General features: G+C 45.1%; 2 protein-coding genes across 3 annotated transcripts in view; one reads left to right on the top strand and one right to left on the bottom strand.

Moving 5' to 3' along the window:
- Positions 1 to 730: 730 nt before the first annotated feature.
- The window catches only part of LOC105702302 (N-alpha-acetyltransferase 15, NatA auxiliary subunit), a 58,346-nt gene continuing 31,802 nt past the window's right edge, over positions 731 to 27,274 (top strand). The window contains exons 1-8 of the mRNA XM_012429778.1: positions 731 to 1,117; positions 1,610 to 1,957; positions 2,075 to 2,209; positions 2,365 to 2,509; positions 2,624 to 2,881; positions 3,022 to 3,332; positions 3,412 to 3,693; positions 3,830 to 4,043. Of these exons, the coding sequence (XP_012285201.1) occupies positions 1,061 to 1,117; positions 1,610 to 1,957; positions 2,075 to 2,209; positions 2,365 to 2,509; positions 2,624 to 2,881; positions 3,022 to 3,332; positions 3,412 to 3,693; positions 3,830 to 4,043 (1,750 nt within the window). The 5' untranslated portion in view covers positions 731 to 1,060. The remainder of the gene's footprint in view (positions 1,118 to 1,609; positions 1,958 to 2,074; positions 2,210 to 2,364; positions 2,510 to 2,623; positions 2,882 to 3,021; positions 3,333 to 3,411; positions 3,694 to 3,829; positions 4,044 to 27,274) is intronic.
- Positions 5,890 to 26,606, bottom strand: LOC105702301. Of its 2 annotated transcripts, none has more exons than XM_012429776.1 (2): positions 26,403 to 26,606; positions 5,890 to 11,080 (listed from the first exon to the last, which is right to left on the bottom strand). In XM_012429776.1, the coding sequence occupies exons 1-2, from the start codon at positions 26,403 to 26,405 to the stop codon at positions 7,721 to 7,723; spliced, it is 3,363 nt and encodes a 1,120-aa protein (XP_012285199.1). In that variant the 5' UTR covers positions 26,406 to 26,606; the 3' UTR covers positions 5,890 to 7,720. The 2 variants fall into 2 exon arrangements, with proteins under 2 accessions (XP_012285199.1, XP_012285200.1); XM_012429777.2 differs by lacking the exon at positions 26,403 to 26,606 and adding an exon at positions 16,792 to 19,898.

Consider the following 27,274-nt stretch of genomic DNA (forward strand, 5'->3'; position numbering starts at 1 on the left):
ACCGTGAGCTCCTCATTTTTCACATTTTCGCTCAATTCGCTTTACGTAATGGACTCCCTGATTGGTCGTCGAGTCGTCGAAACGGGCCAATCGGAACGTTCCATCGTGTCCATACTTAGAGTTCGAAAATTCTCGGTAACATTAAATTGGAGAAGGTAACTGTGAAACATACCGTAAGTTACCGGGAACATTGAATTTAAGAGAACGTTAATTTTGTTATTTATACTTTAGGTTTCTTCGTTTAAATAACTTTTTTTTTACAATCAACTTCAAAGTTCAAGCTATAGAGTAATAATTACTATTAGAAAATATTGATTATAGGGTCGTATTTACCTCCAGCTAAAAATCTTCACGTATGTACAATTTCACGGAAAATTCCATGCGATTTGTTTCAAACGAACTGATATTTCATTCTGCGACGAAGCGAATGGGAGGTTTTGATTGGCTACGGAGAACGTACAACGGAAATTTCCCTCTATGATGTTTCTCTATAGCTAATCGAAACCTCTCGTTCGCTCTGTTGAAAAATTCAAATTCTCATAATTTCTCCATAAAAAAAGCGTCGAAGAAATTACCGATAAATTACCGGGAATTTCTCTTCGTTTCTGACGTAACTTACTGGATTTAGAACCCTAGTCCATACGCGTCTGTAATTTCGGAACACACAACAGCCGGTCAGCGTTTCCGAACACACCCGAATCCTGCTGCAGACGATCCCCACGAGCGGCTGGAAGTTGGCCGCGCTCTCCGGTCGCACCTCTATAAATCTATCAGCCTCGTGCCACAACATTGCGTAGGCGCGTCGAGTGTCCGATATTCTCCCGTAGATTCCCCGGCCCGGCGAGTTATTTCGAGTCGGGCGAGCCTCCGCGGTTTAAACGCGAAGGAGAGGTCCGTTGAATCGTGCGGCGCCGTGCCTCTAGCGCTTCCGCCGGAACAGCATTGTCGCGGATGATCACGTGATCGAGGGTCGACTTCTTCGTTTGTGGCCACGAGGTTTTGTCGTGAAAATTGAGTTTACTGGGTGGAAGAGGCCCCCTATTTTTGTATCGGTACAAAAATGCCCTCCAGCAACCCCTTGCCACCCAAAGAAAATGCCTTGTTTAAGCGAATTTTGGTGAGTATCGCGCGCACGAGCTCCGCTGTTTTGGACCCCACTCCCCGGCTAATAGAGAAGTGTTGCTCCGTCCTCTAATGATGAAGCACTCTTCAAAAATTGAAATCCCCAGGAGACGAGTCCCTGGCGTCAACGGAATCTTTCCTGTTTGCGAAGACTGTAATGAGCATCGCAGAGTGATTCTGTTTTGGATCTTGTTCTTGCAGTCGACTGCAGCCATCGGAGTATAATAACGAATGGCTTTTCGGAGTCAAAAACATGTTATCTTGTATAGTTTGCTGAAGCTGCCGCCACCTCATGAATTAAAAGTCGATCCCGTGGCTTGTCCCTGTCTCGGTATCGAGTATCGTTGATCGTACTTCGCCGTTTTATTGAATTGTAGTCGATCTTCCTTGTCAGTAATTCGCTGCCGATCGGAGAGGCGTTGACATCCATTGTAACTGTTCGTAATCGGTGAGGTAATATCGAATCAATCGTTTGATCTTCTTGCAGAAATGTTACGAACACAAACAGTACAAAAATGGGCTGAAGTTCGCCAAGCAGATCTTGTCGAATCCCAAGTACAGCGAACATGGGGAGACCTTGGCGATGAAAGGTCTCACCTTGAATTGCTTGGGCCGCAAGGAAGAAGCTTACGATCACGTTCGAAGGGGGCTCAGAAATGATCTACAGTCCCATGTTTGTTGGCACGTCTACGGGTTACTACAACGATCTGATAAGAAATATGACGAAGCTATTAAGTGCTATCGGAATGCTCTCAAGTGGGATAAGGATAACATACAGATCCTTAGAGATCTTTCGTTATTGCAAATTCAAATGAGGGATCTAGATGGATACAAGGTGAGTTGTCTGTAATTATGATAAAATAATTCTGTTTATCGCATTTCAAATTGATTAATTTACGTAGTATGGTAAGCACCAATAGAGTTGTAATTTGGGGTGAAAATTGTGTTGCAGGACACAAGATATCAATTATTTATGTTACGACCTGCCCAGCGTGCGTCCTGGATTGGTTTTGCAATATCATATCATTTATTGAGAGACTATGAGACGGCTCTCAAGATTTTGGACACGTTTCGCAATTCCCCTATGGTAAGACCTCGAATACTATTAGTGAAATTTAACGAGCTAAACAGTGAGTACTAACTCGATGGTGTCTCGAATAAATAACAGCTTACTTTCCTCTGAAATGTCGCAAGCATAACAGGATATGTTGGAACACAATAAAAGCGTCGATTAATTCGTAGATTTGCTATGATTACGAGCACAGCGAGTTGCTACTTTATCAAAACATGGTGATCCAAGAGTCCGGAGAAAGCGAACAAGCTCTGAAGCATCTCGATAAGTACAGTGATCAGATTTGTGACAAAGTTACCGTAAAAGAAACTTACGGTAAGTCTCCACGCAGTTACTCTTACAATGTATTCGATTTGATTACGCTCCTGATCTCTTTGCTACGCGTTAGTTCGCGCAAGGGCCACCGCAGTAAAAGATGAAAATTTCCAGGTAAACTGAGGCTCGAATTGGGCCAGTACGCAGAAGCTGAGCAGGTCTACAAGGACCTGTTGAATTTAAATCCTGAAAACACAATGTACTATAGTAGACTGGCAGAAGCCGAAAGACACTCGACACAGGAGGAAACCCTCCGTATGCTCCAACGGTACGAAGAGCTGTTCCCACGTGCGCTGGCGCCGCGACGATTACAATTGAATTATGCGATCGGAGAACAGTTCAAGACCTTAGTCGACCGATACTTACGGAGAGGTACATGTTCCAATTAATTAAAAGAAGGGCTTCGAGTCGGACCCAAAGTATCTAGCTTGGATAGACGCGTAGTTCACGGTAGACTTATCAATTAATCGCTCAAGTGGGAGTTCAAGGTTCACTGAGTATACTCGTTGTAGGTCTTCACAAAGGTGTACCTCCGTTGTTCGTTAATCTTCGCTCCTTGTACACGGATCAGGAAAAGGTAGACACCGTACAGTCGTTGCTCCTCGAGTACAAGGACGCGCTGAAGGCGCACGGCCACTTCAGTGACCTGGAGAAGGAGAACCCTCGAGAGCCGCCCTCGGCTTTACTCTGGACGTACTATTACCTAGCCCAGCACTACGATCACCTTGGTCTTACGGAAAAGGCGCTAATGGAGATCGACGCAGCCATCGATCACACCCCTACGCTCATTGAACTTTTCGTAACGAAAGGGCGAATCTACAAGGTACATCCGCGATCGACGGTCGTCCGGGACTTGTTACACATTTCTCGTTGGATGTAGATTAACCGCGTCCCTTCCTCAGCATGCTGGAAATGTCCAGGAGGCGTACAAGTGGCTCGACGAAGCCCAGAGCCTGGACACCGCGGATCGTTATATCAATTCGAAGTGCGCTAAGTACATGCTCCGCGCTAACCTCATCAAGGAGGCTGAAGAGACCTGCGGGAAGTTCACGAGGGAAGGAGTCCTGGCGATGGAGAACCTCAACGAGATGCAGTGCATGTGGATACAGACCGAGGCGGCGAGGGCGTACCAGCGCCTCGGCAAGTACGGCGAGGCCCTGAAGAAGTGCCACGAAGTCGACAGGGTAGGTCCCCGATTACCGTCTTGTATCCTGCTGGGGATGAGTGTCTTCTCCTCCTACACTGGTATCTCCTGAGAAGGCATTCGCGTCCACCGCTTTACCGCCTTCCTCTGAACGCCTTCGCCTAATTTTAACGCAGCATTTCTCGGAAATCATGGAGGACCAGTTCGACTTTCACACGTACTGCATGAGGAAGATGACCCTGCGCTCTTACGTTGGACTGCTCAGATTAGAGGACGTACTGCGCTCGCATCCGTTCTACTTCAAGGCCGCCAAGTGTGCGATAGAAGTCTACCTTAGATTACATGATCACCCGTTACCAGACCCCACGCAGACTCAAGAAATCGACACCGGTGAGTTGCATTCAAGTATTTCTCCTCCTTCCTCCTTAAGGGGATATGAAAGTGGCATAATGTAAATCGTTCATGAAGCTTTTATGCGAACTGGGTGTACCGAATCGTTTTAAACTTTACAACGTGTACATGGAGGCTATAAGGAAGGTCTTGACACTCGTGAAATTTAATTTTTTATAACAGATCTTGAAAATATCAAGCATTCAAGTATTCCTCCTTAAGGAGATATGAAAGTGGCATAACGTTAATCGTTCATGAAGCTTTTATGCGAACTGGGTGTACCGAACAACGCTAGGCCCTCTTAGTAGCTAAAGGGTTAAGGCCGTCACGAGGTTGCCGGTGGTTTTCTAAAGTCACGATGCTGCTGAATAAGTATGCAGAGTAGGGGCGATCGCTGTTTGATATCAATTCTTTAACCCTTCGAACACGGAGCCATTTCGACATATGGGCGAAATTCCTCTGACCGTGCAGGCGATATTGGACCAAACATAGGGCGCCTTTAGGCGCTCTTAGTAGCCAAAGGGTTAAGGTCGATTAATCCCAACAAAATATCCAGAGCGTGCCAGAACAATGTGAAACAGTGCCTTTGAAACGCATTTCACAAGGCTTTGTTCGTATATTACGAGATTCGACCTTTAATCGGCGAGCGTCATGGACGCGGTCGATTGTCTATTTGCTCTCAAAGTAGCTCCCAATTGCGCCATGGATCTCTAGTCGGCTCTCGAGCTAATTAGGGCGCCTAGGAGCAATCATAAATTCGAGATAAACATTTACTACGGGTCGCAATTAGCCTGGACATTGTGCAAAGTCAACCAGTGTATGTACTTACAGTACTTATACTATTTCATAGTTTAGCTACTAATAAAAAATGAAGCTTGGTGATCAGCTGATTCGAGCAGTCACGGCCTAAGGCTTCAATTTTAAGCGGAAAAAATCCCGCAATTGGTCGTTTCTTCGCGTCGAGGGATTATCGGGGTATCTATGTATAAGAGATGCAACTCTTTATACTACTTCGTGGCTTGGCCACTAATAAAAAATGAAGTTTGGTGATCAGCTGATTCGTGCAGTTGCGGTCCCGGGGTTCAATTTCGGGAAATAAAAATCCCACGACCGGTCGTTTTTTCGCGTCGAGGGTTTATCAGGGTATCTATGTTCCTCCTTATCGAGGGGCATAAGAATAGCTGCGGATCTCGGCGATCGAGCTGAAACGCGGAATATCGCGGTGGAGGCTGCTACGCCTTTTCAATACATGACGATACGACGTGGAGTATAATTAGATGCAACTCTTTATACTACTTCGTGCTTTGGCCAATAATAAAATACAGCGGGTCGCAATTAGCCTGGCCATTGTGCAATGACAACCAGTGTACAAGATCGTAAATCGTCCGCTGGGTCTCTTTGGACTTTGTCGAGGACTTTTATCCATCTAATTTCAATTGATAAGCCGGGTGGATATTAATTTTCGTGTGACGTTACGATGCAATGTAGAGTATAAAGAGATGCAACTCTTTATACTACTTCGTGCTTTGGCCAATAATAAAATACAGCGGGTAGCAATTAGCCTGGACATTGTGCAAAGTCAACCAGTGTATACTGGGAGACATCAATGCCCTTCCATCCTGCATAGGCGATGCCGTATCTGCCGAGAAGGCATTCATGTCCGCCATTGTACAAGATCGTAAATCGTCCGCTGGGTCTCTTTGGACTTTGTCGAGGACTTTGATCCATTTAATTTCAATTGATAAGCCGGGTGGATATCAATTTTCGTGTTAACAATACCTTCGAAAGGGGCGCCACCCGTAGGGGGGAGGGTCTTGGGAAAGGGGTACCGAAGATGGAGCAATCGAATAGATAACTGGAGTTTATTAATCGCTCGATCGGGCGACGTTATAGATCGCGTATGCACGTACTTATCAATCGTTAATCACAGACGGTACAACGCACAGGTATGCAAATGTAACATATTCGATCCTGGGGGGGGGGGGCGTGTAACGAGAGCCGATAACGCCTTCGCCGAGTAAATTAAACGTCATAAATTAAGCACTCTAGCGCAACTCGCAATAATATTATCTCGCTAACTTAGCTGGCTATATATACACGGAATAAATACTAGGGGGTACATCCTGCTGATACAGCAATTAGGTATACACACGCGTACAGAAACTTGCCCTTGATCATCGGGCCCCATCGGGCCCGTCTCTATCTCCCGGGTGATACATTCGAAATAAGGACAGGGTGCGATTAAATAATTAAATTAAATTATGTACAATCGCTTAATATCTAGTAGGACGAACGACGTGAGTTTCTGGGAATCTCCGATTGATTAGCTCGAAATTTAGGAGGGGGTGATAGGTAGAGGGAGGGGGAGTGATATCCCATATCACGGATATTTCCGACCCGGAAGTCGGGTATGGCATGTCCGGTCAGGCCCTAGATTGGGCCTGATCGAAATTCTTTATGATCTAGGGGGTAATCGGCGAGAGGAAGAGGGGAGTGATAGCATATCACGGATGTCTGCGGATCGAGGTCTTGTATGGCATGATGGGTCAGGCCCTAGATTGGGCCTGATTGAAATTTTTCATGATCTAGGGGACGAATTGGCAAGGGGTGAGGGGATTAATATGGTATATCACGAATAATTGCGAGCAGGGAATCGGGAATGTCATGTGTAATCAGGCCCCGGAATGGGCCCTATCGAAATTTTTCATGATCTAGGGGACGAATTGGCAAGGGGTGAAGGGATTAATATGGTATATCACGAATAATTGCGAGCAGGGAATCGCGAATGTCATGTCTAGCCAGGCCCCGGATTGGGCCCTATCGAGATTCCTCATGATCTAGAGGACGAATTGGCAAGGGGTGAGGGGATTAATATGGTATATCACGAATACTTGCGAGCAGGGAATCGCGAATGTCATGTCTAACCAGGCCCCGGATTGGGCCTGATTGAAATTTTTCATGATCTAGGAGACGAATTGGCAAGGGGTGAGGGGATTAATATGGTATATCACGAATACTTGCGAGCAGGGAATCGCGAATGTCATGTCTAGCCGGGCCCCGGATTGGGCCCTATCGAGATTCCTCGGGGTGGAGATGATGGATAAGGGAAAGAAGGAAAGTTATATCGCGTATCGCGGATATCTGTGACCCAGAAGTCGCGAATGTTAGGTCCGGTCAGGCCCTAGATTGGGCCCTATCGAAATTCCTCGCGACCTACGGGACGAATTGGCAACGGGAAGAGGGGATTAATACCGCATATCACTGATATCTGCGACTCGGAAGTCGTGAATGTCATGTCTAGCCAGGCCCCGGATTGGGCCCAATCGAAATTTCTCGGGGTGGAGATGATGGATAAGGGAAAGAAGGGCAATTTTATCACGTATCGCAGATATCTGTGACCCAGAAGTCACGAGTGTTAGGTCCGGTCAGGCCCTAGATTGGGCCCATTCCAAATTCCTTGCGACCTAGGGGACAATTGACGAGAGGAAGAGGGATGTGATACCGCATATCACGAATATCTGCGACCCGGAAGTCGTGAATGTCATGCCAGGTCAGGCCCTAGATTGGGCCCACTCGAAATCTCTTGTAACCTCTGGGTCAATGGACAAGGGGATGACGGGATCGATACCGGTTATCACGGACCCCTGCGGCCCGGAAATCGCATATGGCATGTCCGGTCAAGCTCTAGCCGGGGTCCGCAGTCTTCGGGCCCGCCTCGGGCCCCTGGGCCTGGGGTATAGGTAACCGGCCCTTTCCTGCCTCTGAGCGACCGTGTGCGGGGTCAGGAAGTAGAAATGTCCACCGTCTCCGGGGAGACGGTACGCGAAGTAGGAGCTGGCCCGGTCGCGAACGGGCCCAATCAGCTCGGCGTCCGGGTCGATGGGGGGTCTGGGGCGCCGGTAGTTGACGGCGATGTCGCCCTCGAGGGACACGACGGGCGAGGGTGGGTATAAATCAACCCCGCGGTCCGGCTGGCCCCGGCGGTTGTAGGGCCCCAAAAGTCCCAGCGAAGACGCAGTGGGCGCAACAGGTGCAACAGGTACTTCTTGAACCACTCTCTGAACCGCGTAATCAGGCCCCAGGTTCCTATGACCCTGCTTTTCAAACCGTTGGGCCCGATCCTCGAACTCTTGGGCCCGGATTCTTGAAGAGGGCCCACCGTGTCCCTGGACGATTGGGACCGGCTCACTGTCAGGGTTAATAGGCGGTAATGGGTGTCGATAGTTGACCAGAGTGTCTCCGTGGAGCGAGAAAGGGCGCTGCGTCTGGTCCCCGTAGTGCACCTTGACCTGGGGCCCTCTTCCGGGCCCTATTCCTGGGCCAGGTCGCAGGTGCATGCTTTTTATAGGCGGCCGGTCGGTGATCGCGTTGACTCCCTCGGGATACAGCGGGGTCGTGCCTGTCGGGGCCTTACCACCGCCTAGCCTCTTCCCGAAGATGGTGAAGTACTCCCTGGTGACGTCGTCCAGGAGTTGATCGTCCTGCTCGGTATAGAAAGCATGTCGCGGGTTGGGGGTGGTGGCCTCCACCTCCGGGTAGGTTAGCTCCGAGGGGATCTGACCGCTCTGTGGCAGCCTCCTCTGCTGCGGCTGCTCCCTCGGCACTTCCTCGACCCCGTAATCCTCGTATCTGTTGACCTCATCTCTGATCTCTTGGTACTCGTAGGACACTGGTTCCGGTTCCGACTGAGGCTCCGGTATCGGCTTCCGACTCTGCTGGGGGTAGTTAGCTGCTTCATAGCTGAACTGGTAAATCGGTTTTGGGCCCGTTGACGGGGCCAGGTTGTACCCCTCCTCCCTGGTGCTCCCCAGGTATGTTCGAGGTTTGCTAGAAGAGAGGAGGTTCCGCAGAGAGGAGGGCCCTGGGGTCACAACATGGAGGAACAGGTGTGCAGGGTTGCTCTCCGTCCTGGGGACGACCTGGGGCTCGTTCAGGGCCCGAGACTCCTCCACGAAGTTGATGGAGTTCACCAGGCCCCGGTCTCTGGAGGTCTGACGCGACGGCAAGGTCTCCACGTCGTAGGATTGCTGCGGTTTCGGACGATCCTCGGCTGGTCGCTCCAGGACTCCGAAGACCGGGGCCTCTGTCGTCGTCGAGAAGGTGACTGGACCCTCGGAGAGGGGCCCGTTGTCGCTGGAGTCCCCGTAGAAGTAGTAGGACGCGTGGTTGGGGCGCCCCGTGACGACGGTCTCCAAGGGTGCCGGGGTTGCCTCCACGGTTTGGTCCACCGAGGACGGGGTCGACGGGTAGTAGACGACTAGAGGACTGAACCTCCTCCCCGGGGTCCAGGGGGTCTTCTCTTCTACTCGGTGCTCGGTATCGGAGTCGGGTCGTAGGTGCTTCACTTCAGACTGTACCCTTAGGGGCTTTACTTCAGGTTCTACTCCCAGGTGCTTCACTTCCGTCTCTACCCCCAGGTGCTTTACTTCAGAGTCTACTCCCAGTTGCTTCACTTCAGGCCTTACTCCTAGGTGCTTCACTTCGGGCCTTACTCCTAGGTGCTTTACTTCAGGCCTTACTCTTACATGCTTCACTTCAGATCTTATTCCTAGGTGTTTCACTTCAGGTCTTACTCCTAGGTGTTTCACTTCAGAGTCTACTCCCAGGTGCTTCACTTCCGAGGCTACTCCCACGTGCTTCAATTCAGGTCCCATTTCCTGGTGCTTCACTTCATATCCAGCAGTAGAAACTTCCGGCCTCTCGCTACCGGTAGTATCATACCTCGTGGCCCCAGTCTTCCAGGGCGAGCCCGTTGCGTTCTTCAGCTTCGTCTTGCCGACCCCTTTCGAGCGGAACCTCGTCCTCAGGGTGGGCCCGCTCGTTGTAGTAACTGGGATGCTATAACTCTTATGAGGTTTCGTCTTCCTGAAGCGAGGAGGTGCTCTCTCAGTTCCAGGTTGAACGGGCGAGTCCTTCGGGGTCTTCTTCGCGGTATCATCCTCCTCCTCCTCCCCCAAGAAGAAGTCAGGAGGCGGGGGCAGGATGATGCCAGGAACCAGGGGACCCGGGGGCACTTCCGTCGAGTTTCCCTGCTCGTACCGGAAGCTGTACGGTGGAGGGTAGTAAAGGGACTGGTCCTCGTCTTCGTGGTCCGAGTGGTTCCCAGGAGGAGGCACGAATACGGCCCCGGGAGGCAGCGCCGGGAAGAAAGGTCCCGGGACTCCTAGTGGCGGCCGGGTCGTGTTCTTCCCTGTAGCCGGGGTCCCCTCGACGCGCCCCGGAGACGGGCCTCCCACGTCGGCGAAAAACGGCCCCTGCCCCGGGAGGAACCCCTTCCTCGGAGGAGAGGTGACCCCCTCCAGGGTGTCGTTTCTGGTCTCGCTTCCGTTTTTCCCCAGGACTCGCACCGGCCCCCCTTCCTCGAGTTGCACCGGGAACGGGGGCGGTACCTGCGGTCGCTTCGGGATCTTGACCGGCCTCCTGGGGGCCTCGTAGTCGTCGATCGGGCCCCATTCCTGGGCCCCACCCTGGCTCGATTCGCGCTCAGGAAACCTCCCTCCTCGCAGCACTAGGACGTGGTTCTCTGCCAGCCAGATCTCCTCCTCGTCCAGGCCGCCCAGGGTGCGCGCGGTGTCTCTGGGCACTTCCGGATTCCCCAGGTAGCTGATGATCCCTGGTCGCTCAGGGCGATCCCGGTGGATCTCGTTCTGGATCAGACCGTACTTTCCCTCCTTCACCTGCTGCGAGAGCGTCTTTTTCTCGTCCTCGTCGTCGCCCTCGGTTTTGGGAGGCTTTCGCTCGCGTCCGCTCCCTGCAGAGGAGGCCACCAGGTCCTCGGGTACTCTTGACTCTTCCGTGATCCGCAGGTGACCCCCTACTAGCTGGTGGGTGACCTTTCGGTCAACGCCACCTGGCACTGAGTTCAAGGCCGCGTTGGGGATGGTCAGGGATCGCGGTGGCCGGATGGAGTTCGAGGTGTCCGAGATGTCGACCTTCCTGGACGGGCTTGTTTCCTGGGGACTCGTCGCGGTGACGAGGGCGGTGGTTGTCCATATCGTGGTCAGGAGCAGCAGGAACCCTCGTGGGTTCAGAGCCATCTGGAATGATAAGATATTCGGGCGTTATGTGGGAATTAGGGGTTTAGACATCGGTAAATGTGAAATCCATCAGTCGACTGCGAATATGAAATTTAGGAATCGGCAGTAAATATGAAATTTAGAAACCGGCCGTGAATATGAAATTTAGGAATAGGCAGTGGATATGAAATTTGGAAACCGGCAGTGAATATGAAATTTAGAAATCGGCTGCGAATATAAAATTTAGGAATCGACAGTGATTATGAAATTTGTAAATCGGCAGTGATTATGAAATTTGCAAATCGGCAGTGAATATGAAATTTAGGAACTGGCAGTGAATATGAAATTCAGGCATCTGCAGTGAATATGAAATTCAGGAATAGGCAGTGGATTTGAAATTTAGGAACCGTCAGTGAATATGAAATTTAGGAACCGGCAGTGAATATGAAATTTAGGAATCGGCTGCGAATATAAAATTTAGGAATCGGCTGTGAATATGAAATTCAGCGGTAGAAAGTGAATGAAATGTTCACCGATCAGCTGTGAATAAGGAACTCCACGATCAGCTGTGTATGAATAAATTCAGTGATCACCTCTGAATAAGAAACTTAGTATTCTGGCGTGAAACTCTGTAATCAGCTGTGAATAAAAAATGCACAGATCAGGTGCGAATAAAAAATTCACTGTTCCGCCGCGAGTGAAAGACCAACCGTGAATAAATAGTTTACAGATCGGTTGTAAATAGAAAATTCACTGTTTGGCTCATGAAGTAGTTTAAGTAGACGCAACGCCTATGGTTGGTTCCACAGAAAGTGGCCCCAGAGTAAATAGAAAATTCACCGTTTAACTCATAAAGTAGTTTAAGTAGACGCAAAGCCTATGGTTGGCTCGACAGAAAGCGGCACCAGGAGTCGGGACCCAGGATCTCAGATTTTCGCTGATCTAACGATGAGAGCGCTACTTGCGGCAATTCAGGGAACTCTAATTCTAAGTAGACACCGAAACAATTCCTACCGACATAAATTATCTATAATGCTTATAATTTTGCAATTTAGGTACGCAAAGCGAAAGGGTAATTCGCTCATAATGTACAGAATGTGACGTTTTTAACGCGATAAAGACTGGCAGATTTAATTTATAATTGCATTTTATATCATTTTTAATTGCAAAACTTCCTCGAGGAGTCGCTCTCGGCGCTAGATCAGAAAAAATCTGAAAATCTTGGACCCCTAATGCGGGGACGATTTCAATACATGGCGTTAAATCTCATATTAATTCATGGTTTAGCTACTAATAAAAAATGAAGTTTGGTGATCAGCTGATTCGAGTAGTCACGGTCCCGGACTTCAGTTTGAGCGGAAAAAATTCCGCGATCGGTCGTTTCTTCGCGTCGAGGGATTATTAGGGTATCTATGTTCCTCCTTATCAAGGGGTATAAGAATAGCTGCGGATTTCGGCGATCGAGCTGAAACGCGGAATATCGCGGCGGAGGCTGCTACACGTCTTTTCATATACATGACGATGTAGAGTACATAGAGATGCAACTCTTTATACTACTTCATGGTTTAGCTACTAATAAAAAATGAAGCTTGGTGAGCTTAATAGCTAAACCAGAGATGCATCTCTTTATACTACTTCATGGTTTAGCTACTAATAAAAAATGAAGCTTGGTGATCAGCTGATTCGAGTAGTCACGGTCCCGGACTTCAATTTTGAGCGGAAAAAATTCCGCGATCGGTCGTTTCTTCGCGTCGAGGGATTATCAGGGTATCTATGTTCCTCCTTATCAAGGGGTATAAGAATAGCTGCGGATTTCGGCGATCGAGCTGAAACGCGGAATATCGCGGCGGAGGCTGCCACGTCTTTTCATATACATGACGATGTAGAGTACATAGAGATGCAACTCTTTATACTACTTCATGGTTTAGCTACTAATAAAAAATGAAGCTTGGTGAGCTTAATAGCTAAACCAGAGATGTATCAAGAGATATAGATGTATAAAGATATACTACTTCATGGTTTAGCTGCTAATAAAAAATGAAGCTTGGTGATCAGCTGATTCGAGTAGTCACGGTCCCGGACTTCAATTTTGAGCGGAAAAAATTCCGCGATCGGTCGTTTCTTCGCGTCGAGGGTCTGTCAGGGTATCTATGTTCCTCCTTATCGAGGGGCATAAGAATAGCTGCGGTTTTCGGCGATCGAGTTGAAACGCGGAATGCCACGGCGGAGGCTGCCACGCCTTTCCCCGGGCGGTGAACGGGCGGCAGTCGGCAAACGTTCACGGGTCACTGGAGTGCGGGACCGACTCGTAATGACTTGCAGCCTTTTCTGAGCTAACCCACGGCCGAGTGCACGTTTCCGTCCAGATGCATTCGGTGCACTTTCTGCACGGATCTCTCCCGAGAGAGCTACGCCCGATCCGCGCGGAAGCATTCGCGAGGCGAGGCCACTTCGTCGGGGACTCTCCCACCCTGTCGGAAATCTTTGGAAATTTCATACACCTCAAGTATACAAGGTGCACTTAGGGGTAATCAAAATACCCCGAAAGTAGCAATTTCACTTGACAATGGAAATTAGTAGGCGAGGCCGCCACGTCGGGGTCGTTTGAACATTGTTAGGAAGAGTTTCTAAATTACATATATTTCAAGTTAACAACGTGGGTCTCTAAACATGTCTCTAAACAGGGTGCCTCCACCCTGTCGGAAATCTTTGGAAATTTTATACATTTCAAGTATACAATGGCGGGCATGAATGCCTCCCCTGCAGATACGGCATCGCCTGTGCAAGGTGGGAGGGCATTGATGTCTCCCAGTGTACAAGGTGCACTTAGGGGTAATAAAAATATCCCGAAAGTAGCAATTTTACTTGACAATTAAAATTATAGGCGGGGCCGCCAATACTCTACAAACGTTTTAAAAATATTTAAAATTAAAATCACACGTTTTGCGTCAATGATGAAAGAGCAGGACGAAGCAGCAGGTGAGATGTAAAAATTGGAAAAAAATATTTATACATTTTTTTGTGCCACTAGGGTCTTGTTGTCCGTCCCTGTGGGGAAGGTGTGTACCGATTGCTTTCGGGGGAATTAATTGGGAAATTATTGACGACCGATCGGCATTCGAAGGCACTCGACACGTGACGGTTTCCGTCATCTTTCTCACATCAAGTGAGAAGTAAAGATTAGAAAAAAATATTTATAAATTATTTAGTGCCACTAGGGTCTTCTTGTCCGTCTCTGCGGGGGAGGTGTGTATCTATTGCTTTCGGGGGAATTAATTGGGAAATTATCGACGACCGATCGGCATTCTACGGCACTCGACACGTGACGGTTTTCGTCACCTTTCTCACGGCGTGTGAGAGCATGACCAAGGACGACTTCCCTAGCAATGGTAGTCGGCATTTCCGTGCCGGTAAACGCGAGGTTTAATTGCGGCTGAAAGTACACGAGATAAAAGAAAGAGAGAGAGGAGAGAAATATGCTCGAACGAAAATCGCAGTTTCATCCGGAGTTTCTTGTCGAGATGCGCACTGAAAAAAAAAATCCCATGGCAATTTCCATAGATCATTACTCCCTGCATATCGGAAGTTCTGCATAAAAAAAAAAAAAAACGTAAAATGAACTGCAAAATGCACTAAAAACAATCCCATAGAAATTTACATACATCTTTAATAACCTGCATATCGGAGGTCTGCATAAAAAAAAACGTGAAATGAACTGAAAAATGCACTAAAAACAATCCCACGTAAATTTACATACATCTTTACACCCTGCATAAGGGATGTTCTAGACAAAAAAGGCGTAAAAGGGAAAAATTACAAATCGGAAAATGTATATATGCCCGTGACATTGTATATTTCCTGCATGCCTGCATTTTTACTTGAATTAAATGTAACGTTACAATGTAGCTTTTCTCGTGGCATGTAAGACCTCTACCGTGTATGTAAATCCACAGGTTACCTAGTAAATTTACATATTGACGCGGATAAATATACGCTGCTGGGGAAAACTACATAGGATGTAAACTTGGCTAATCAAATCGACTAAATTCAATCACGGGATCCCCATGCGTTTTCTCGTTTGAAAACAATGACAAACGCGTCGAAACGTCTCCAGGATAGACGGCGCGTCGTGCCGCATATCATTAATTGTCGCGGGCTTTTGATAGTTGAAGATTCAGGCAATCTCCGGAGCTGACTTGCCTTGGTCTAGTGATATCGAATTGACGCGAAAAAAGTAAGTACCTACCCAGGAAAGTGTCTTACAATTACGGTTACGTTTTAACGTGGAATATGTTTTAATAAGTTTACGCCTGGGTTACCAGACGAGGCCCATCAATATTATCCCCGATTGGAAGATTACCCCCAAAATTTACATACATAATGTAGACCAATTATATATTTCACATGTGAAATTACTCTGTGTATGTAATATTACCTATTATGTTAACATATAAAATGTCCGCCTAGGATACATTCTTTGGGTAAATTTATACGCCGAATGTGAAATTACCCAGACAATGTAATTTCATTGTTATTAATTGTGGCATCGAAATAATCAATGATCTAGGGTGTAAGTTTACCGATTGAAAGATTACCCCTCAAATTTACATATATTATGTAGACCAATTATAAACATTTCACATGTGATATTACCCAGACAATGTAATTTTACGTTATTAATTGTGGCATCGAAATAACCAATGATCTAGGGTGTAAATTTGCATGGGGATGTTTTTTTTTCCAGTGCGCGTTTACTCGTGGATCGATGATGAGAAAAATGGGAGTAAAAGTTAAAGAGACAGAATCGACAGCTAGTCTTAGCCGCTTCCTCGGCTAGGTTATTTAATTTAGCTCGCGCCGCTTTCAGAACGCTTTCCTTCGCCATTAACGCGGTCGTTAATTCCTCGTGGCTCGGAAAAGGAAGAGCCTTTTATTTTTTACCCCTTCTCTCTCTCTCCGATGGGGAATTCGAGTTATTATAAGTGTCGAGATTGACGGGTGAGATATATCGGGAAGGGGCGACTTCGAAAAGGGAACACCTTGGCATTGCCCCAGAAATGATCGGCTCGTCTCCTTCATCTTTATTTCTCTCTGAAGAGGGATAAATGGAGAGAGGATGTAACCCTGACATGATTTATATCCCACTTCCGGGAATTAATTCATCTCTTAACCCTTTGGCTACTAAGAGTGTCTAAAGGTGCCCGACGTTTGGTCCAATATTGCCTGCACGGTCAGAGGAATTTCGCCCATATGTTGAAATGGCTCAGTGTTTGAAGGGTTAAAAAATTGATATCAAGCAGCGATCGCCCCCACTCTGTATAATTATTCAGTAGCATCGTGGCTTTAGAAAAACACTGGCAACATCTTGGCAACCTTAACCCTTTGGCTACTAACAATAAGAGCGCTTAAAGATGCCCGACGTTTGGTTCAATATTGCCTGCACGGTCAGAGGAATTTCGCCCATATGTCGAAATGGCTCCGTGTTTAAAGGTTTAAAGAACTGATATCAAACAGCGATCGCCCCCACTCTGTATAATTATTCAGCAGCATCGTGGCTTTGGAAAAACACCGGTAACATCTTGGTAGTTTTAACCCTTTGTCTACTAACAATAAGAGCGCGTAAAGGCGCCCGACGTTTGGTCCAATATTGCCTGCACGGTCAGACGAATTTCGTCCATATGTCGAAATGGCTCCGTATTGAAAAGATTAACCCTCATAAACTCGCGAATTACCTTCGTACTCTTCCTCCTCCACCCTCGCTTTCTTCAACGGCGATCAACGCTCCATTTATGGCCTCACACAAGACTCATGTTTCGCAGCATCGCAGATGAAACGGGGGGGAGAAACAAGTGGGGGGGATTTTCGCGGCCTCGACCCCGACCGTGACCTGGGTCACTCTCTGCGCCCACGTGGGACTCCTCGCTTCGGTTCCTCTTGTCAGATTTGTTGAGGAAGTTTTGTCAAATTTCCGTCATATTGGGAATTTATCGCCAAACAGGTGTTATCAAACTGTTCGCGCACTCACGTTTACTTCATACCCTCGTTTGACTTTTGTCAAGTTTTGTCAAATTTGCGCAATGTCGAGAGATGATCGCCAAACAAGTGTTATCAAACTGTTCGCGCACTCTCGTTTACTTTATACTCTCGATTGACTTGTGTCAAGTTTTGTCAAATTTGCGCAATGTCGGGAAATTATCGCCAAACAAGTGCTGTCAAACTGTTCGCGCACTTTCGTTTACTTCATACCCTCGATTGATTTATGTCAAGTTTTATCAAATTTGCGCAATGTCGAGAGATGATCGCCAAACAAGTGTTATCAAACTGTTCGCGCACTCTCGTTTACTTCATACCCTCGATTGACTTTTGTCAAGTTTTGTCAAATTTGCGCAATGTCGAGAAATTATCACGAAACAAGTGTTATCAAACTGTTCGTGCACTCACGTTTACTTTATACCCTCGATTGACTTTTGTCAAGTTTTGTCAAATTTGCGCAGTGTCAAGAGATGATCGCCAAACAAGTGTTATCAAAACTGTTCGCGCACTCTCGTTTACTTCATATCCTCGATTGACTTTTGTCAATTGATACCGCGAAGCGGTGTCCTGATGTTTCTCGACCGACTAGTGCGACTTGGACCTGAGGCCTCCTGTTAAAGGTATTCTTGGGGCCCGGAATGCGCGAACGGGGGATTTAAAAAATGATAACTCACGCGGCGGAAGATTTCGCGGCGCCTCCGAGCCGCATAATTACCGGCCCGGGTAAATCCTGGCTGATTCACGGCCGAAAACGCGGCGCGGGGACGTCACGCGTCCTATCCGCATTCCGCCGCGGCGGAATCTCCGAGGCGTTCCTCGGTATTACGTCAAACGGCGCGGATTTTGTTTTCGATTTTTTTTTTCTCATTCCCTCCTTCGTTTCGCTTTAATTTATCCGCCACGAGTTTCGGAGAGGACATCTCTTGAGTCGCGATAATTGAAGTTTGTACGTTAAGAAACGGAAATGCAATGGAAAGTGAGACATTCAATTGTCGGTACTTAATAAGAAAGAGGAGCTTCACTTCCAGTTTAGTTCTTTTTTTTTTTATGAGGCGATTTTTTTACGCGATACTTGTTACGTTGTATGTTTAGAAACGGGAATTTAATGAACAGTGAGGTATTCAATTATTCATAATTAATCATGAAAGGAGAGGTTCTAATTCCACCTTTTTTTTATTAGAGGATTTTTTTATGCGATACTTCTTACGTTGTATGTTTAGAAACGGTAATTTAATGAACATTGAGGTACTTAATTATTCATAATCAATCATGAAAGGAGAGATTTTACTTCCAGTTGTTTTTTTATTAGAGGATTTTTTGCAAGCCACGCTTTTTATATCGCGATAGTGTAAAGTTCGCAAGCTTCGAAACGGGGGTGAAACGAAATGTGAAACTTGTAATTTTATTCTACCTTTTGTGTATTTAATATTGTTTATATTAATCTTAGATTTTTTCATTCCCTCCTTCGTTTCGTTTTAATTTACCTGCCACGAGTTTTGGAGAGGACATCTCTTGAGCCGCGATAATTGAAGTTTATACGTTAAGAAACGGAAGTGCAATGGAAAGTGAGACATTCAATTGTCGATACTTAATAAGAAAAGAGGAACTTCATTTCCAGTTTAGTTCTTTTTTTTTATGAGGCGATCTTTTTACGCGATACTTCTTACGTTGTATGTTTAGAAACGGTAATTTAATGAAGAGTGAGGTACTTAATTATTCATAATTAATCATGAAAGGAGAGATTTTACTTCCAGCTGTTTTTTGATTAGAGGATTTTTTGCAAGCCACGCTTTTTATATCGCGATAGTGTAAAGTTCGCAAGCTTCGAAACGGGGGTGAAACGAATTGTGAAACCTGTAATTTTATTCCCCCTTTTGGGTATTTAATACTGTTTATATTAAACTTCTTGTGTTATATTACAAAAACTTATGTAGGCATACTCGTTAGAATCGTTGTGTAATTCTATGAGTTAATTGTTGTCGCTTAATAGTAAAAAAAGAAGTTTCACTACAAATTTACTTCTTTTATGCTCGGTTAGCTTTTTGAAAGCGACATCTCATATCACGGTAGGGTAATTGCACATTGCATAAAGGATTATAATGAAAAGTTAATTCAATTACTTTTATAATTAATCGCGATTCTTGGTCATCTTTGTAGGTCAGTATCAAGAAGATTAGTTCGGACGTTTTCGTCAGTATCGGTGCGTTACTCTCTCTCTCATTGAATCGTTGACACTTAAATAATAAAGAAAAAAACTTTCCCTCGACCTATTATTATTTTATTTGTTTATTTTTATTCCACGAGGGGGTTTCGCCGCGACAGGAAGGATTTGCGGGAACTGCTCTCGTTATATCGGACAACAGGTGACCCCGATTGAACAACGGCCATTGTTGCGCGGATTTGCAAAGAGGCTCCGCTAAAAAGTGCGACAGATCGATCGACCGTAAGCGATAATAGCAAAAGTAAACGTTCTCTTTGAGGGTCCAGGCCGAAGAAAGGTCCTTTGATCGGCGACACACAATAGCTTGCGACACGCCTCGACGAAATCGGGCCACGTTGCTAAACTCGGAAAAGGCCCGAATCATGGGGCCCGATTAGGGCCCTCGAAACCTTTGCCCGACTTCCGGCACTGTTTACCCGCTTCAGCGGTAAGCTCTTTTGGCGTATGGTCGAATTTCGTCAGGGCGTACAAGCAATATTCGACCAAACGTCCGGCCTTATGGTCGGATGTTGCGTGTACGCACTGAACGGGTCCATAGCTCTGAAAAGGGTTAAGGCGAAGTGAAACCCCCCTCAAATTAGTCGATTGGAATACAATACCTTTGAGGAAGAACGCGCTGCCAGTGAAATTTCATTTTTCGAAAAGAAAAAAAAGAAAAGATATCTTTTCTTGGTTCTTGTCCGAGATAAATGCGTTTTTTTTTTTTCAAAAAAATAAAATTGTACTAGCAGTGGGTTATTCCTTAGAGCCTCCATGATCACGTGTTGAAGTGTCAGATAATTCGGTGCACCCAGTTTGGAGAATGGTTTTTTTCAATATTTTGACTTTTTGGTATATATATGTAATCAAACTTTCATATCACCTTAAAGGAAGCTATTTCTGGTTTTGGCATAATATACTTGTCGGATTTAGGAAGAGTTAAATGTCTTATAATTATAATATCAAGACTCGAAGGTCGACGGCTAGCCGAGAAAGGTGCGACCTGATAGAGGGGAGACATCGGTGATAAGGGGATATATAAGATCAGACTTTCACATCACCTTAAAGCACACTATTTCTGTTTTTAACATTATATACTTGTAGGGTTTAGGGAGAGTTAAATGTCTTATAATTGTAATTTCAAGACTCGAAGGTCAGCGGCTAGCCGAGAAATGTGCAACCTGATAGAGGGGAGACATCGGTGATAAGGGGATATATAAGATCAGACTTTCATATCACCTTAAAGGAAACTATTTCTGGTTTTGGCATAATATATTTGTAGGATTTAGGGAGAGTTAAATCTCTTATTATTGTAATATCAAGACTCGAAGATCGGCGGCTAGCCCAGAAAGGTGCGACCTGATAGAGGTGATAAGGGGATATATAAGATCAGACTTTCACATCACCTTAAAGGAAACTATTTCTGATTTTAACATTATATACTTGTAGGGTTTAGGGAGAGTTAAATCTCTTACTATTGTAATATCAAGACTCGAAGGTCGACGGCTAGCCGAGAAAGGTGCGACCTGATAGAAGGGAGAGATCGGTGATAAGGGGATCGCTCGTCGGCGCGGAAGCGCGCCGATCGAACGGGATCGATGGATTTTTATTTTCCGGGGGGCGATTTTTCCGATACAGGCCGCGGGATAAAGTGAAAGTCTCCGTTAAACACGCGGCTCTTGGGCGGCCCGTTGAATCACCGCTTATTAGCCACGGATACGTGCTCGTGTAACGAGAAAGGACCGAGATCGCGGCCGACCGGAAGCGCAGGCTTTCCCGCGACCCGCGGAAATGGCGGATCCCCCGCGACGCCTCGCCCCGAGGCGCCATTTCCACTCCTGGTGATTGACAATCGATCTTATCGAGCTCATAACCCACGAGACGAATGATTCCGCCAGCGGAAATGCCCTCGCCGCGAAACATAATGGTACTTTTCATTCCTTTATATGCATATCAGTGACATATTGGTGTGCTATATAACAATGCCTTATCACTATTCATGGTTACTTTTCACGGTTAGAATCGGTGACTTCTGTTTTCACGCGTATGGTACTTTTAATCCCTTTATATGTATATCAATGACACATTGGTGCGGCAGCTAACAATGTCTTATCACTAATCATGGGTACTTTTCACGGTCAGAATCGGTCCCTTCTATTTTCACGCATATAGTATTTTTTATTCCTTTATATGTATATCAGTGACACATTGGTGTGTCATGTAACAATGCGTTATCACTAATCATGGGTACTTTTCACGGTTAGAATCGGTGCCTTCTGTTTTCACGCGCACGGCACTTTTTATTTCTTTATGTGTACAACAGTGACACATTGATGTGGCATATAACAATGCCTTATCATTAATCAGGGTTACTTTTCGCGGTTAGAATCGGTGACTTCTGTTTTCACGCATATAGTATTTTTAATTCCTTTATATGTATATCAGTGACACATTGGTGTGGCATATAACAATGCCTTATCACTAATCATGGGTACTTTTCACGGTTAGAATTGGTGCCTTTTATTATCACGCGCGCGGTACTTTTTTTTGTTTAATTCCATTAATGTATAATTTTTTTAAATTTCTTTATATGTATATCGATGACCCATTGGTGTGGCGTATAGCAATGCGTTATCACTAATCATAGTTACTTTTCGCGGTTAGAATAGGCGCCTTTTATTTTCACGGGCACGGTACTTTTAATTCCTTTATATGTATTTCGGTCACACATTGGTGTGCACATGTAATAATGCCTTATCACTTATCATGGTTACTTTTCACGGTTAGAATCGGTGCCTGCTATTTTCACGGACGTGGTACTTTTAATTCCTTTGTATGTATATCGGTGACATATTGGTGTGCCATATAACAATGCCTTATCACTAATCGTGGTTACTTTTCGCGGTTAGAATTGGCGCCATCGATTTTCACGCGCACGAACTAGGCCGAGTTTCACGTGTACCGTTAAGAGAAGTCGTCATACGACAAAAAGCCAACTTGCGAGCCAGAGTGCCGATCCTTCGACGTTCTTACCGTTATCTTGTGATTTTTGTCCGGGAACAATGCCCACCCTGGGGGATTCCAGAGGTGGATTCCGATCGCGGATGCTGCGCGAGGATCCTGTCGAGATCCTCGCTCACGACGAACTCAAAATTTAAATTAAGAACTACGGAAGCTGCACTGATAAAATTGCAAATTACCTACAATTTGAGGATGCAAAATTGAATTAAAATGACAAGTTTGTCACGACGATTTAAGATGATATGAAAGGGCCATTTTATATATATATTAAAACGTCAAAATATTTATAAAACTTTTCGCTAAACTGGGTGCTCCGAATTATTTAGGTGGCAAATTGAATTGAATTACAAATTTGACACGACGATTTAAGGTGATATGAAAGGGTCATTCTATGTATATTAAAACGTCAAAATATTTATAAAACTTTTCGCTAAACTGGGTGCTCCGAATTATTTAGATGCCAAATTGAATTAAATGACAAATTTGACACGACGATTTAAGGTGATATGAAAGGGTCATTCTATATATATTAACATGTCAAAATATTTATAAAACTTTTCGCTAAATTGGGTGCACTGAATCATTTGGATGCAAAATTGAATTAAGTGACAAATTTGACACGTTTTAAGGTGGTGTGAAAGGGCCATTCTATATATATTAAAACGTCAAAATATTTATAAAACTTTTCTCTAAACTGGGTACACCGAATCATTTAGATGCAAAATTGAATTAAAATGACAAATTTGACGCGACAATTTAAGGTGATATGAAAGGGTCATTTTATATATATCAAAACGTCAAAATATTTATAAAACTTTTCGCTAAATTGGATGCACCGAATTATTTAGATGCCAAATTGAATTAAATGACAAATTTGACACGACGATTTAAGGTGAATGAGTGAGTTCTATATATATCAAAACGTTTAAATATTTATGAAACTTCTCTCGAAACTATAAATATTTACGTTTGGGGATTCTTTTTAGCCAGTATGTTGAATTTTAAAACGAGGAGTGATCGTCATACGCGGTGGAAATGAAACATCCAAGTCAAAGAAAGTTATTATTACTTTTTCTTCAACAAAAATTTTGCTCCGCGTTCGCCACTCTGTATTTTTGGGTATGATAATGTTAACAAAGATGGCTATGAGCAGTAATGACATTCGAAAGTGTAACGAAAATATCTACGCAGATTATATAAATACTGCCACATAAAGAGAAATGTAAATAACAATGAATGGTAAGATAGAAAAGAAAGCGTTTCACTTCTAGATACGCCTCTCTTTCTTAACCGGCGAACTAGACACGTATTATCATGACATAAGAAGTTTCACTTAAAAAAAAAAAAAAAAAAATGCGTACATTGAACGACTCTATTACAAATTCAGTAATCTTGTCTGGGAAAAAAAAAAGAGAAAAAAAAAAAACGATTCGGGTCTCATGAGTTTGCTGCAGCTCTCTTTTTTACCAGTGCATGCGATACATGGTTTAATGGCGGCAAATTAAAAAGACATAATGGCGGCAAATTAAAAAGACAAGGACTAGGCTCTGTTGTCTCTCTCTTTTTTTTTTCGCCTTTTTAGCGCGAATTTGCAAGTCTCTTAACGGGGGGAATTCGAATGGGCCGACAATCGGGAGGTTTTAATGTCTTTAAATGCGAGCATGACTACTTTGCGGAGATATTAGAAGTCGGGAATTATGGCTGCGAGTGTGGCCGTAAAGAAAAATGTTCTTTTTTTTTTCCCCGACGCGTGTCCGCCGACAAAGTCGACGAGAGTCGGTCTGTCCTGGAGTTGGACTCTCTCTGGAGCGGTAATAAGCTCTTTCCTTGCATTTAAACATCGGTTACCCGAGTCTTACCGCGAGACAACCTTAAGGCGATGTGAAACCCCCCTCAAATCAGTCGATTCGAATACAACACTTTTTTTTTAAGGGTATTGGACCGAACTGTCCGAAACTTTGACACGTGACTCGTGGTCATCTAAGAATTGTCCTGACAGGTTAAAAATTTGGATTTTTTTTTTTAATTTTTTCATGGATCCATATAAGAACTTAAAAGTTACAGATGCCTATCTGTTGAAAACGTCTGTTCTCGGTACAATTAAAAGTTGTTCCATTAAGGTGAAGTTAAACCTCCCTCAAATCAGTCGATTCGATTAAAACACTTTTTTTTTAAGGGTATTGGACCGAACTGTCCGAAACTTTGACACGTGACTCGTGGTCATCTAAGAATTGTCCTGACAGGTTAAAAATTTGGATTTTTTTTTTTTTAATTTTTTCATGGATCCATATAAGAACTTTAAAGTTACAGATGCCTGTCTGTTGAAAACGTCTGTTCTCGGTACAATTAAAAGTTGTTCCATTAAGGTGAAGTTAAACCTCCCTCAAATCAGTCAATTCGAATACAACACTTTTTTTGAAGGGTATTGGACCAAACTGTCCGAAACTGACACGTGACTCGTGGTCATCTAAGAATTGTCCTGACACGTTCAAGATTTGGACTTTTTCCAAAAACATTTTTTAATTCAGCCCAGACCAGAACCAAAATGACGTCAGCTCTCATATTTCGATCAATATAGAATTATCGAAAGGTCCGATATGAGAAACGAAAGGGTCGGGAGAATTTTACGACAATTTAGAACACTCTGGTAATCGATAAACTCGCATTTGAACGGGATAAAGGGAAAAAAAGTGTTGTATGCGCTTCTATGCTAAAACGATGGGAATACGAGGTCTCGGAGAGAAAATTTAATTGACCTGAAAATCACAGATAGCACAGGGTCCCTCTGCAGTTAATTAGGGCCCCAGAAAGCATGAATCCAGAGGATTCTGGAGTTTTACTTCGATTTCTTTATAATTATTGTACGAAAACGACAGGTGGAGTATGCCATTTGGTACAATACCCGATATAATTCGACCCAGCTGTCAATATAAAAACAAACGTCGGCAACGTAGGCATTTAGAAAAATCTTCTTTATCGACGTCGATCAAGTTCCTCGGCGTGTTTCACTTCACCTTAACGTCGCGGGATTCCGAGTGAACTCTTTACGCCGTCAAAAAAACGCTCGCAGATTTCTATGCAGTCCTGTAGTATAGAGTCGTGCCATAAATGCACATTTTTTACGACGACTTGGATTAGGGTACACGATCCATAAACTCACGAATTTCCTGTTAGTACTCAGTCGTGCTCTAAGCGTACATTAATATTTTTTTTTTTTATGATAACTCGTATCAGAACACAAAGTCCGTAGATTCATAAACGAGAACGAAACGTGATGACGTTGCACCGGAAATACTCTGACATACGTTTCTCAGGATCCATCCATCTCGTGTATAATAAACTCCTTGCGAAACTTCCGAAACACCTCACGCATGCTCGATAAATTTTCATTTCTTTTCCGTAGTCTTAATTTCCTTCGACATTTTTTTTTAGTTATTTCGAAAGAACACAATCGAAATCATAAGTCGGTAATTTCTCATTTCGCGAAGTCGGGCTCCAATTCCTCGGAGATGGTCCTTCCGGAGTTGGGGGTTAAGGGGATGTGAAAGTGGCATCCGAAAGCTCAATCGTTCATAAAACTTTTCATAGAACTGCGTGTCTCAAATCGTATCATACTTTGAAACGTGAAAACGGAGACCCTAAGGTAGGGGTCCTGAAACTCGCGAAATTTAATTTCTCATAAACTATTTTCAAAATACCTATAAACAAATTTGAAAAGAATTCAAATCTTATGAGTTTTAGGACCTTCCTCATAGTCTCCCTATTCACGTAGTAAAGTTTCAAACTATTCGGTAACGCGAGTTGGGAGAAAAGTTTTATAAATAAAACCTCTTCGATGACACTGTCACATAACCTAAAACACTGATAAGAAATAATCACGACGATGCATGAAAATCACTGATACGAGAGAACTTCCGTGCCGAGCATGAAGAAGCGGAAACGCGGAAGGCCTCACGCTTTATCTTGGGAAGGGAGAAGCATGAAATTCGTATTGTAAAAAAAAATAAATAAAATATTAATAAAAAAATAAAAGAAACGATAGAGCGCAGGAAGAAGGGGTCGGAAGTTGATTCTTGCATTTTGGATTACCATGCGCGGCCTCTATCTCTATTTCTCTCCGTCTCTCTTCGATTCTCGGGGCCTCCGGTCCGGCCAGGAACGCGCGGACGTGTGCGCTCAGAACTCGGTCCTTCTCGCGGGCACTCTCATGACACGACTGGGCCCTCGCGTCCGCTGCACTCGGCGGCCGCGCGTCGCAACCGGCTGACACCTCCGGGGGAACCGCGAGCAGGCCTGCCCGCGCGCGCCTCTCCTTTGACTAAGCCCAGGACCCGAGTGCCCCGGTGCGCCGGTCGCCCCTTCCAGGGGAGCCACCCTGCCCCTCCACGTGACTCCACCCACGTGCGAGGGAGCTCCAGGGGGTCCTGGAAAGGATTGGGGGTTGGAAGGGCTAGTCAGGTTCTTTTTTTACATCGTTTCGGACATGCTGGATGGGTTCCGGAAGGTACCGCGTTTGGGGCTCGTGCCTGATTTGGTAAATTCAACGTTGGAAAGATTAGTGGTTTCATTATTATTATTTTTTTTTATTGTTTCGGACATGCTGGATGGGTTCAGGAAGGTACCTCGTTTGGGGCTCATTGCCTGATTTGGTAAATTCAACGTTGGAAGGATTAGTGGTTTCATTTTCTTTTTTATCGTTTCGGACATGCTGGATGGGTTCCGGTAGGTACCTCGTTTGGGGCTAATTGCATGATTTGGTAAATTCAACGTTGGAAGGATTAGTGGTTTCATTATTTTATTTTTTTATTGTTTCGGACATGCTGGATGGGTTCCGGAAGGTACACTGTTTGGGGCTCATGCCTGATTTGGTAAATTCAACGTTGGAAGGATTAGTGGTTTCATTATTTTATTTATTTTTTTTATTGTTTCGGACATGCTGGATGGGTTCCGGAAGGTACCTC

The sequence above is a fragment of the Orussus abietinus genome, unplaced genomic scaffold (assembly GCF_000612105.2).
Source record: "Orussus abietinus isolate OABI.00-Male unplaced genomic scaffold, Oabi_2.0 scaffold536, whole genome shotgun sequence".
Lineage (NCBI taxonomy): Eukaryota > Metazoa > Arthropoda > Insecta > Hymenoptera > Orussidae > Orussus > Orussus abietinus.